The 13,869-nt window shown below is 35.3% G+C and overlaps 1 protein-coding gene across 1 annotated transcript; it reads left to right on the plus strand.

The window, feature by feature from the left end:
* The first annotated feature begins 721 nt into the window (after positions 1-721).
* Positions 722-13,710, plus strand: LOC109061839 (transferrin receptor protein 1-like). Its single transcript, XM_042714472.1, has 18 exons — positions 722-880; positions 2,932-2,981; positions 3,109-3,331; positions 4,657-4,828; positions 4,966-5,103; positions 6,337-6,424; positions 6,536-6,664; positions 6,825-6,923; positions 8,020-8,159; positions 8,252-8,412; positions 8,492-8,608; positions 8,690-8,775; positions 8,872-8,935; positions 10,451-10,580; positions 10,688-10,778; positions 11,015-11,248; positions 11,349-11,498; positions 11,598-13,710. Exons 2-18 carry the CDS (start codon positions 2,937-2,939, stop codon positions 11,838-11,840), a joined length of 2,310 nt encoding a protein of 769 aa, XP_042570406.1. The 5' UTR covers positions 722-880; positions 2,932-2,936; the 3' UTR covers positions 11,841-13,710.
* The last annotated feature ends 159 nt before the right edge of the window (positions 13,711-13,869 follow it).

Genomic DNA, 13,869 nt, shown 5'->3' on the forward strand with positions numbered 1-13,869 from the left:
AATGAACATATTTAAATGTAAATCTACATTTAAAAATTATTAGTGTTAAAATGTGTTGCTTTTATATATATATATATAAAATTTAAATATATTTTACTCAAATACATAATAATCAGCTGATGAGTCATGAACAGTCTTTAACCAAACTTTAATACAAGATAAATTTTAACAGAATAACTCAATGAGATCATGTGGAGATAAAAACCTTTAAAAAATAAAAAACATTTAAAAGCAACATTATTAGATACTACATCAGTAAAGTGATTACTTTGAGGTAGGCTTTTATTTGAGATACAGTGGGTTAATATGACTTATTTTTCATTGTTAAAACTGCATTTAATTTAATATTATAGTCGTGTCCTTATTAGTGAAAATAAGAAAATGTATCAATTGTTTTATTAATTCGTGTACCTATATTTGTTTCTTGTATCAAAACAAGACTAGTGTATTTCAAGTAGTCTGTAAGTTATGAAGGAAGACGTAAAGAAAAAAAAATGCCCCCGGTCTCCAGTCACCACTGTTCATATCCATATAATTAACTTTTCTTTGATAATAAAAAAAAAGAAAAAGAAAAAGAAACCCGCATCAGAACCAGCCAAGTCTTACCAAGATAGAGTTGTAAAATTATTTTACGTCTGTAAAATTATTACATCTCACCGCCTGATATACGAACCTGCAGCAGCGCCCAATATCTCAAGCTTCAGCTGGCGCTGCGTGTGACGTCAGTGTGTGCGTGCAGAAGAAGACGACTTTTACCAGGGTGCTGTGGCGAGCGAGCGTATGTGGATAACATTGAAGACACCCAAATTCGCTTTCAGTTACTGACAACTAAACAAACACAAGAGGAATTTTTTTAAAGGAGCAGTGTTACCATTTCAAGGTAAGTACTTGCAGTTTCAATACGCCGTTGCGTTTTATTTTGTATAAATTAGCAGGAAGGCCTGCAAAGTGCCAGCTCAATGATAATGTCACGCACTGTCAATGAACTTCATGCCATGCTTCGGGTTAATAAATAAGTTTACATGCACATTACTAATGTGGTTAAATCTAGAAAGATCCATACTGTAGACCGGGGTGGGGAACTTTGATCGTGGAGGGCCACTCTCCTGCAGAGTTTAGCTCAAACCGCGAAAAAAAAATACCGAACTGCATCCTGAAGACCTTGATTAGCTGGTTCAGGTGTGTTTGATTAGAGTTGGAGCTAAAGTTCAGGATCAGCGTTCCCCACCCTGCTGTAGACAGTCACCTTGCAGATAACGTTAACTAAATTGGCGGAAAAGCATATACTTTGGTATTTTATATAATATGAAGGTCTACCTTAGCCTGGCATGATCTGAATAGAGCATTTTTTTTTTTCTAAGGCTTGTTTTCTATGAATTATTTCTCTAGAAAATAGGAAAGTCGATAATAAAGGACGAATTAGATTTCTGCGCCACGTGCATGTGAACAGGAAGTGCTTAAGATCGTTGACCTTCAAGTGTTCTCTAAAGAGCGCGGAATGAATATTTTTGCTTTCTATTTATATATTAACTTATTAGCTACTTTACAGATAACAAATAAAAATAATAATGTTGGTTTTCGTCCTTGCGGTAAAATGTAACTTCCTTGTGACCATGTGTTCCGGAAATGAGAATAAAAGTTATTTTGTAATTTTGTTAGTTCTCAGTGCTCTGCGAGAATTGGCTTGTAACCTGATTTACAATGGACCAACTTCCAGATCAGTGTTTAATGCTGGTTGTGACAATCACATGCACTCCTCTTCAGTGATGTTCTCTGGGTATTTGACCAAGTCCTGAGAGAAAAGATCTTCATCCATGTTTATTCAAGCTTGAAATGCATTTATGCTTGCAGAGCTCAACAATAAGTGGTTTCTATTTATTGGGGTCGACATATTAATATCACATATCTACTTTTTGCTTGATCTCAATATCCACCCTGTTATTAGATACCTTTGCTTGCAGAAAAAATGAATCAGGGATGACCTTGCAATAAGAAGATTGGAATTTCAGATGTATATGTGTGTATTTGTTTTCATGTTCAAGATTATTTTGTGTTGAAACATTCTGGTTTGTGTTCAGGAACCTTGAGGTATTATTTCGGATGGACTGGGCGTCATCCATGACTCAATCTAAAAGACAAACGTTGCATAGTTTTTCATTCATCTCAAGTAGTTTTATTTATTCAGCGTGTCCCAACTCAATCATTTGACCTTCGGTGTTATTGTTTCAAGCAAGTCTTAACTGATAAAATGTCAAGTGAATCTGCATGACATTATAGTGTTGCAAGACTGAAAAAAGCTGCCGATTGTTCTCTTGGGTGAATTAGTAGGAAGTTCCTCTAACCGTATGCACAAACACTTCCTTTAACATAACCTATTTTTTTTTTTTTTTTTTTTTTTTTTGTAATTCAAACATTAGTATATTCATTGGAACGCAGAATAAGGAAAGGATAAAATAAACCTCAAAATGACAATATGGGGAAATATGTCCAGCAACACAACTGTTTTGATGAACAGTTTCAATGTTGTTTGATTACTTATAGTTTCAAAACATAGTACTTTAGTCAGTTTTGTGTTTTTCCCTCTAGCTTCGTTTGGTTCGTGTAAATCCTTTAGTGGGCCACTAGATTAGTAAATGTTTGTGGTGCACGTCACATTATCAACATTATATAATCTCCATATTGATTTTTATCTACTGCTAACTACCAGTGGAGCCACTATAGAGGGCGGCAGCGGCGGCTCTAGGGTTTTGGACGGAGTTCAACGAATCAAAAGACTACTACTTTTTTTCAGTGGATAAAAACAATTTTGGACTTTGAACGAGGGGGGCTGTGTTTATGAATTCAGAGGCTTCAAAAAGAGCATTTCGTCTGTGCAGGATCTTGTGAGAAACTTTGTGTTGCTGAAGATATTTTATATCTCTTCCATTTCAGAGTCCATGGCAGGAACAATTGATCAGGCCAGAATGAAGTTTTCGAACATAGTAAGTTCTGTTTTTGACAAACTTGTCTTAAAACATTTTTTATATTTTAAGTACTTTAATACGTAATACTTTAAATATATACTGTATATATTTCTTGAAGCCTAATTTGTTTCCCCTCTGTTAATAGGTAAACAGTCGCTCGTATACCCGGTTCAATCAATCTCAGAATCCTGATGGAGAAAGCAGCCGCGTGGAGGTGAAGCTTGCTGCAGATGGTGAAGAGGAAATGGATGGAACAGAACTAGGACCCGTGCAACATGACACGTACACAAGATCCAGTCATTCTATGCCATGGAACAGGTGGAGGATTCTGGTTTGGGTGTGTGGGGTGCTGGTCATCTTTTGTGTAGGTGAGGTATTTTGCAGTTTTTTCAGTTTTTTGCTATATCTGAATGAATATCATGCAGTCATTATTAAATATGTAATAATGGACCCTATGAAATCCATTTTATTTTTTCCCCAAATTCTGTTTTATTTATTTCCAGATTCTGTGTTTTCATATTTAAATAGTGGTCCTTTTTCCTTTTCCATGTCACAATTTGATTAAAATCATCCAAATTTTGCCATATTCTGTGACATTCTACATTATACTGTAAATTTCATTTCATTATGAAACGGATCCATTCTGCAATTCTGTCCTCATTATGGAAATCATAAGGCCATGTTAATATAAAGAAATGCAAATTAGAATATAGATACGAGTAGAAATTATTTTACGTTAGAAGAGATATTAAATTGGTTGCCAGGGACAACGGCCAGTTAAAAAAAAATGATCTAGGGCTGTCAAAATGACTGAAAAACGAAATTCAAATTGTTTGCTTAAATATCAATATTCAAATTATATTCAAATTTAAAAGCCATAATTTCAGTTAGGGGGAAAAAAGCTTTTGGCTTCTCCCCTGATGCCACAAGAGGGTGCATTGGACAAAATATTATGCACATTTCTTCAAAGCATAATAAAATAACATGCATTGAAAAAAGTGCATAACGTTTAAAATAATGTTTATAAACTATATTTAATTAATAAAGTTGCTTAAACAATTAGAAACAAACAGCATCATGCATGTATGTATAGTTTAATACAAAGGACCGAAAACCAACCACAAAGAGTACTTTCTTCATTTAAAAACTTGAGATGCAGTGGGATGGGAAAACCTGCCATAGAGTCTTGAGACATGTTTTTTTAAAGTTAAACTTACATTAATTTTACATAGCTTTCTCTCTTGTGCAGGACGCTAGTGCAGTGGTGATGGATGTCCCTCTAGAAAATGCGATAAATATACGTTCTGTGTGAATGGCTTGGTTTCGGTTTTAATGTAAACAACATCTTTCCCGCATTGATTGTTCTCTTTTTCTGCAATATTTTGAATGAACAACGTAGCAGCGCCGCATCTAGTAGCTTCAACTGGATAGGCTAGCAAAAGCATTAAATTGCAGCACTTACATCTTCGTCACATTTTGTGCGCCACTGATAAGGCTGCCTGATGCAAACCTATAATTCGAATGCAACGTTTTTGCATTTGAATGTGGATTTTTATTTTAAATTCGACAAATATTTGAAATTAGAATTTTTTTGAGTCATGTAATAAGTTGTTTTCAGGAAATGTTCTCAGTTTTTACCGCTCACGTGAGAAACGACAGTCATAGTTTTCCTTTTACATTTTCCATGTCCCAGGTTTACTCATCGGATATTCTGTCCACCATAAGTCTGAGTCGGCTCCCTGCCCTACAGCAGTTTCAGCTATTCAAGAAGTTCCTCTGAATTATCCACCATCTTTGGATTGGAGTGACCTTGTTACACTTCTGAATGATAAACTGTCATCTAAAGCCATTGAAGAGAAATTAGGGTAACTGTAAATCATTGAATATTATTGCTCATTGTGAGAATTGTCAGTTTAAACATTAAAAAAATTATGATTGCTTAACTTAAAGTACACACATCTGTTATTGAACTTCTCGGATTTTCTGTTCCTCTTCCATCAAGGGAGCTTTCCCAGAGTGACCGTAAGGCAGGATCATTTCTAGATAACAAGCTAGCTGATAATATCCATGATAATTTCACGCAACTGAATATGGACCCCTGGGTTGATGAACACTTTGTGAAGCTACAGTTTCCTGACAGGTCAGTATCAGCTACATTACAGCAAAATAAAACCTCTAAAAACACCTCAGTAACTGCATAGCAGCACTCTAAAACAGCTCAGAACACCTTAGCGCTTGCGCAGCAACATGCTAACACGCACCTAACACTCTAAGAACAACTATGAATGCAATAAAATAGCAGCATGCTAACAAGTGTGTGACACTCTAGAAACCTGTCTAAACACAGTGAAAACCATATAGCAACATTCTAACAAGTGCATAACACTAAAAACCATTCTGAACATCAAAAAACACATAGCAACATGCTAGCAAGCATATAACAGACTAAAGCAACTCTGAACACCGTAAAAACCAAATAGGAAGGCGCTTACAAATACATAATATGCTAAAAACTGTCAGAACACTAGAAAACCTGCATAGCAACATGCTAACAATCATATAACACACTAAAACCACACTGAATACAATACAAAACAAATAGTAACGCTAATTTGCACAAAACACATTAAAAACATCAGCACAGTAAAAAGTTTTTTACGTATATACGCGCAACCTTTCAAAGTACCTTTTGAATGTAAGCGGTCGACACATGCACTCTAGAAAGCTTCATCTTTTGTCCAATGTCTGCTCCATTTTTCTCCAGACGTTATGACCTATAAATATGTCTTTGAACTCTTTTAAACTAAAGTTGCAACTCTTTCATAACCCTCTCTGAAAATCACTTGTCAGTGCGGCCGTCTGTTGTTTTTCCGTCTCTAGTTTAGTTTTCTACTGTGAAACAGTGGCCTGGGCCATTGATGCCACCTTGTGGAACAACTGATTAGTGCAAAACAAATTCAATACGCATGTGAGACCTGCACATACAAAGTATGCGTGGTTACAAAAATCTTGTGCTGTGCGTACTATTCTAATGACAAAATTCAGTCACACGCACTCTACAAGTGAAGTATACTTTGGGTTTAATTCAGCATGCTAACAAGTGCATAACGCAGCTAAAAACCACTCTGAATACAATAAAAGCTGCATTGCGACACACTAGCAAATGCAAAATATCCCAATACCCTCTCTGAACACAATAAAACATAGGTACATGCTAACAAATACATAACATTCTAAAACCTCTCTGAAGACTGTAAACCCCACATGACAACACGCTAAAAAACACTTGGAACCCTTTTGCAAATGCAATCAAGGTTTTTACTTTTTCTTTGGATATGTTATTTGTAATTTGGACTGTATTTAACTGTAACAGGTCCAAACCAAACAAAGTGTTATTTGGGTCAACGAATATCGGAAGTCCAAATGGGTTCCTGGCTTACAGTGAAACAGGACGTAAAGAGGTGAGCCTTCCTCTTCCCCTGCAGGAAACTTTCTGTCTTATATTTTTCTTTTGTTAGTGAGCCTACTTTGTAGTTTCATAATTTGTATTCTCAAAACAATTATTTTTACAGGGCAGAGTGGTGTACGCCAATTATGGTCAGCTTTCTGACTTGGAGACTGTGAAGAATGGAACATACAGACTGAGTCTAAATGGATCTGTTGTACTGATGAGAGCTGGAAAAATCAGCATGGCACAGAAGGTGATTTATGAGTAACAGATCAAAAAGTTCATCTGCCTACTGACTATGTACAGTAGTGTTTTCTTAGAGACTCATGACCATTTGTGTCCAACTCTATTGATAGTAACAATCTGGTACTTTTTGCTACTGCTGATCAAATTATGTTTTGTCACCATTGTAGGTTATGAATGCGGCTAAAATGGGTGCCATAGCAGCTCTGATCTACCCAGACCCAGCTGACTATAGAAACATATCTAAGAATACTGATCTCTATGGTCATGTAAGTTATGCCAAAGAATAATATTCATATGTTTGAGTTGAGTTTGTTTATATTGATTTTGAGTTGAGCTGTTATATTTACCTTTTTAATAATTTTTTAATTGATAGATTAAAATGAAATGTATTTGCTTAATGTTATTTTATAATATAAATATATTATTTTATGTGTATATACTTTTTTAAGATGAAGGCAAAGGCGATTTCTAAATTTGATAAAAGGGATTAAATGTTGACTCCTAAGTATGGATGTAATGATTCACTCAACTTACGATGCGATATGATTCACAAGACTGATTTCATGAAATGATTTTCTAAAAAAAAAATTTAAATGAGAGTTAAGACAAATTATAAATGAAAATGTGTACTTTTATTATGAACATTTGAGAAATTGAAATGTCAAATAACAAAACTAAATTACAATTTTTAAAACAACCCCCAAATAAAAAAAAATAAATACAAATAAAATAAATCTGTTCATATAAACAATCTAAGGCTTTGCCTGTGCTCTTTCCATTTAAAATTAAAGGCAATCACTGTATTTTAATCACAATCCAAACAAATATGCTGCATACTTGCAGTGTGAGCAGTTTTTAAACTATATTAGATTGTATAATTTAGAAATTTGAAGCAAAAAGAAAATGAGCTGACTAGTTTTTGAAATTATGCTACATAAAACATCTGCACAAAAAAAAAAAAAACCAGCAGACGGGCTGAATGAAAAAGCCAAATCATTCTCTGCCAGCAGGTGGCGCTTATGGAACAGCATCAATACAGCGTTTCCTTGGCTACCACTGTAAACACAGCAGTGCAGCTTATAAACAGTACTTTAATATGCATTATACAGAGACAAGATGAAAAGAAAATATCATCTTAAACTTTTCAAAAGACAGCCAGTTCCCCTTAGAGATACATTCATATAAACTCCCACCCCCAACTGTTTCGTGAAATGTTTGCATGGTTTTTGAACCGGCTCGGGGTGCATTGTTACATCCCTACTCATGATTCATTAAAAATAACTACCTGTGACAGTTTGAACTGAAAATTAAAAATTAATTGAACAAGCACATTTATTTACATATTCTGGTCCTTAATTACAGGTCCATCTGGGATCAGGTGACCCTTACACCCCAGGATTCCCATCTTTTAATCACACACAGTTTCCTCCTGCCAAGTCCTCTGGTCTTCCAGGGATACTCGCCCAAACCATCACTGCTAACATGGCACAAGCAATCTTTGAGTATGTTATAGGTTTTGCTTTACCGTGATAATTTTTTTAAAACCTGTTTTGAGAAACAAAAAGCTTAACTGGTATTCTCCAATTTCTCACAGAAAAATGGGAGGAGATGATGCCCCTGATAGATTTAAGGGTGACTTCCCCAGTTACAAGTTGGGAAGAGAGGGTGACAACGTAACCGTAGTAGTCAATAATAATCTTGCCGACACCAAGATCCATAATGTGTTTGGAGTCATCAAAGGATACGTCGACCCTGGTGAGTTTGTGCATATTGCCTCTCTCAATTTATAGAACAAAATATCAGTGATCTAACTGTGATGGGGTGAATCCGGCAGATCGTTATGTTGTGATTGGAGCGCAGAGGGACTCCTTGAGCCTGGGATATGCCAAGTCTACAGTTGGCACTACTCTTCTGCTGGAGCTTGCGAGGGTTTTCACAGAGTTGAAGAAATGTATGTCCTTACTTTTATAACTTCTGAGTCTGAGGGTGTATTGTTGTGGCATGCACTCATTCCTCATCCTCTTCACCATAGCTGGTTTCAGACCCAAAAGAAGCATTGTGTTTGCCAGCTGGACTGCAGGGGATTTTGGTAACGTCGGAGTTACTGAATGGCTTGAGGTTTGTGTGCTGATGTCATCTGTGCTTGGCTTGAATAAGTACACATAGTTTGAATTGAAATGCAGATTTTGTAATGTGCTGTCTTTTGCTATTCAGGGATACTGGGCATCACTGGACAGAAAAGCTTTTACTTACATCAGTTTGGATGGTGTTGTTACTGGTAAGTTTACTGTGTTCAAGTGACAAACGTTTATTATAGTCTTTTGTACATCCAATTACAATTTGTTTTGTAAATGACAAAAAAAATGACTCGTATATCTACTAGGGATGTCACGATAAATGAAAAATGTGTTACAGTACCAAGTAGGCACACACACAAGTATCACTTATATTTCTAGCTAAGACTTTTCCTTCTCCTCTTCTTCCTCTTCTTTGTCTGGCATAAAATTATATGGGCATCAGAGACCATAAATTTTTGCAGGATTGTCCCAAACATGCACATCAACTCAGGCACACACACTAGTTTAGACTATGTTGTGTTGTGATATGGTAATTTGATTTTTGTTTTATAACCCTTGAACCCTAAGGGGTAGAAATTATTTTTTTTCCCAGCCTTAACAGAACTTGAAACACAGACAACAGGACATTCTGAGGACGCACACCAAGTTGCTTGAAAATTGCACCTATTGTATAACGGGTGTTACAACTGAAAATCCTTAATGATGGCATAACCATATAAACGGAAGTTGAAACTTGGCACATACAGTAACACATCAAGCTGAATTGGCTACATAAAACACATCTACCAGTAGGCATTCAGATTTTAATGGTTAATAACTTCAAATCTGAATTTCCAACCATTATTAAAATGGACATAGTCATACATTGTGTGAAAACAAGTATGTGTGCCCAATTTTGTGAAAATTGGCCCATATATTTCTTAGGTCTGGCTCATTATGACTAATAGCTAGATAAATGCAGGTAACACTTCACATTACGGGTCCATTAGTTAATGTCAGTTAATGTATTAAAATAGTATAATTTATTAATGAATACATTTATAACAGTATTTATTCATCTTTGTTAATGTTAATGAAAATACAGTTGTTTGTTGTTAGTTTGTTAATTCATAGTGCGTTAACTAATGTTAACAAGCACAATGTTTGATTTTAATAATGCATTAGTAAATGTTGAAATTAACATTAACTAAGATGAAGAAATGCTGTAGAAGTATTGTTCATTCATAGATCATGTTCATAAGTTCATAGTTCATAAGTAGTTAACTAATGTTAACTGATGATCCGTGTTGTAAAGTGTTATCTAAATGCATATATATATTATCTCTGTTGTGCCTTTTCAGAATAGCATGTGTTTCTGTTCATTAAACCCTTCCATATCAAATTAAAATTCCAAGATTTTGACTTTGCTGTAAAAAAAAAAAAAAAACATCATGTACAGTAGGAAGAGATAACATGGCACTTTTATCACTTAATTTTCCACATTGGACCCTGGTGATTGATGTTTCTTTTGAATCTTATACACTAATATTGTAATTCTGTCTTAATTCCTTCATTTTAAAATTAAATTTAAATCTGTTGTGTTTGCATTAACAAATGTACCTGGGCAATTTGGTGGTGCTCAAGTTCGAGTTTCCACTCATTCCATTTCCACTCTTATTTCCTACTTTTAACCCTATTCTTTGAAAATCTTATGTGTGTTTCTCTTTAATCTACAGGTGCGGGTTCCTTTAGAGCTTCTGCTAGTCCTTTGTTGCACACCCTTCTGCAGAAGACCCTGGGAAAGGTCAAAAGCCCTGGTTCAAAATTAAGCCTTCTACAGAGTTATGGTGGTGGTCTTCCACCACTGTGAGTAAATCTGCTTTGATTTGTGTTTAAATGATGGAAATATCATCAATATAATCATGATTGTTTCTGCGGTGATATGATGTACATGAATCTGTTTTCATGCTCAGCCTGAAAACCATGCAGATGGATGATGGTGCATATCCTTTTCTGGCCATGTCTGGAATCCCATCTGTGTCTTTTAGTTTTGTCTCTCCTCCGGTAAGTGTTTCATTTGCCTGTCAGTGTAATTAAAATGTAAATAATGTGATTAAAAAAATGAATTCTTATAATCATGCATTCAGATCCTTACGTATACTCCACAAGCCATTTTCTTATCATTCAAGTTCAAGGGTTTTACGAGACTGACAGCTCAAAATGTTGCTCTATTCATAAGCGTCTTATACAAAGAGTCATCCAAATGTTTGCATACTCCTTTTATGATGTTCTTCCACCAGGCCTCTGCTGAAGAGTATTTTGGACCAATTCTGGATGATAAAGCTCCTCTAGACAACGTCACCAATCAGAAAGTGGTTGAGTTGTCAGTGCTTGCTGCTCAGGTTGCTGGGCAAATGGCCCTCCGGCTCGTCCATGACCACATCCTTAGACTAGATGTTACCAAGTACTCCGATGTCATCACAAACCATGTGAACGCCATCATCCAGCACGTTGACGCTCTCAAAAATAACAACGTAATGCTTTTTGTCATATGAATTATGTTTTTTGCAAATAAAAATAAATAAAATAAAAACTCTAACTTAACTTTATTGTCTCTCAATGTTCTTTTAACAGGTCATTAAAACTGAGTCTTTGTCAACGAAGTGGCTGAATGCTGCAAAGAGCTCCTACAGTCGTGCCGCAGCCTCCCTAAATACTGACATAGGGAATACCGACCTGAATGATATGGAGATGTGTCGCATAATCAATAACCGCATAATGAAGGTGAAGTTATTCTCTTGGTCTTTCTAGGTTCATCTTGTATCATTGCTCAATACATATTGGCCATGTTCTCATGTTTTTGTTGTTTTCTTGGTCTTTTAAGTGGAGCAAAATTTTCTCTCTCCTTACGTCTCTTTGAGAGATGCCCCATTCCGCCACATTTTCCTTGGTGATGGGTGGCAAACCACCACAGACCTGGAAAAGTACTTGGGTGATGTACATGAAAATAAGATAAGCTTCGACATAGATCAGGTCCTAAACAAGTTTGCTCTACTCACCTGGACCATCCAGGGCTGTGCCAATGACCTGGCTGGAGATATCTGGTCCTTGGATAACGAGATATAGTGTTTTTCACTGTTGCGTCAACCAACTTGTCATCGGTTTTGCTTGAAAATGTTTCTAGATACACAAATATAATCCTGTCACTATGCTATCTGAATTTAGTTGGAACAATGAATTTTGACCAAGCATATCTTCAAATTTTCTGATATGACAGCTTTAAATTAAGTTCTTTAATCATATTTAGAACTAACTAACTCTGGAAATAGTTTTAAGGTGCATGTCAGGTTAAATTTGTAATTTCTGATTTCGTCTTGAAGATGTTTTTCTAATCCATGACTCCGTTATCAATTTGCACATGTACGTACTGAGTAAATCTTGTCCTCGGCCACTACTTGGGACTTTTAGTCCCTTTCGCACTTCGTGTCAAACCCCAACTCAGCCTCTGTGACCAAATGAGGACCATAATATATTTATTTCTTATTTATTTATCAGTGACAGTGATCACTATAAAAGTGTCTTTTTTTTTAATTATCGGAAGCAGTGACTTCCATAATTGTGACGGTTATACTGTCAGTTCTTAAAAGCAGCATCTGCTAAAAGAAATGTTACCAACAGCTTGCATTAGAAATGTCTCTTGTTACAGGTGCTCGAGGAAGTAAGCGCTAAAGCACCTGTTTTATTACAGAGCAGTTCCACTTCTTTTTGAAATAAAGCCCTAAATTGGCAAAATTGAAACCAGAATGTCAAGCCATTTAACAGTATGTGCTGTGGAGTGGAGATTTTGAATGATGGTTTTACAGATCTCCTTGTATTAAAGTATCTTTTTTGTTCTTGTTGATCTGAAACAGTGTAAAAAATTGGCAAGCCTAGTTTCCATTTTGACCAAATTCGTGGACTCAAGCATTTTTGTGACAACAGCATTTCTCTGTAACATTTATATTTCTATTCTAAATCCATTATCGGGAGCAGTGTCTTCCATAATGTGGCGTGTTCGTAGGTAGTTTTTGCCTACCGGCGTGTATATATCGAGGACAGTGATCCTCATATTTCACTGTAGGGTGGATCAAATTATCGGGTACAGTGTTTCCCATAGTTTATGTAAATATTTTTCATTATCCTGTTTTTGTGTGGCTTTTTTCCTGCTCTGTTACTATTAATAACTGTAATCTGGATAACTGTTGAAGATGATTGTTACATCTAGTCATGTTTTGTTTTTCATTTTCAGTTTCTTTCAATGTTTCAGTGGGTTCTTGTTTCAGATTTCACTTTTCTGGCCTGTTTCTGTTTACAAAAAATTAATATTGTAATTTTTAGAGTGGCTCTTTCAGATGTTTGATTTTTGGTTGCTTATTTCTGTATCTGTTCTTTTTTTTCTATAAGGCAGGCGTTAGAAAAGAGGATTTGGTTGTTTTGCATAATGATTAGGATATGGTCTATGACTGATTAGCTTACTGCTGATTTTACATAATGGTTTCATGTTTGAACGCACTTCAGAGAAAGGTTTTGGTGGACAGATTTTTCAAGTGTGTGTTGCATACTAGTCTGCGACTCTTGTCTTTTTTTCCTCATTGTGGCACTTAGCAGAAAGTTACAGAATATGTGTTTGATCTTTAATAGCATGTAGAAATGTGCATGAAATAAATCTAAACATCAGAGATTGTCAAAACAGCAAAGTATCCGTTTCAAGCTGAATGTGATGGCTAAATAAAGTTACTAGATATCAACTTATGAATTAAAATTTACTTCTAGTCAAGCAGTGTTTGATTTACCAAATTCAAATGAATCAAAATAAATAGCACAGAAAATTGATCATTCAAATATGTCTAGATGTGTTGGTGTTACAACCTTTTTGATTGCTATTGATTGTTAAAACTGATGTTTTTATCCAATATCTGTCAACCTTCGCTCTGTAATAAACTCTGTCGTTGAAAGATAGTTTTTTAAACTGATATTTTCTTTTTTTATGATAATTTTTATAGTTTTTGCTATAGAATATTTCTATATGATTTGGTATAATTATGTTATTTCTGAAAACATCTAATTAAAATCTTAAGTATAATACAGTGTATTTGTAATTGGTTCGTTTTAGGAA

This window comes from Cyprinus carpio, chromosome A24 (assembly GCF_018340385.1).
Source record: "Cyprinus carpio isolate SPL01 chromosome A24, ASM1834038v1, whole genome shotgun sequence".
NCBI lineage: Eukaryota > Metazoa > Chordata > Actinopteri > Cypriniformes > Cyprinidae > Cyprinus > Cyprinus carpio.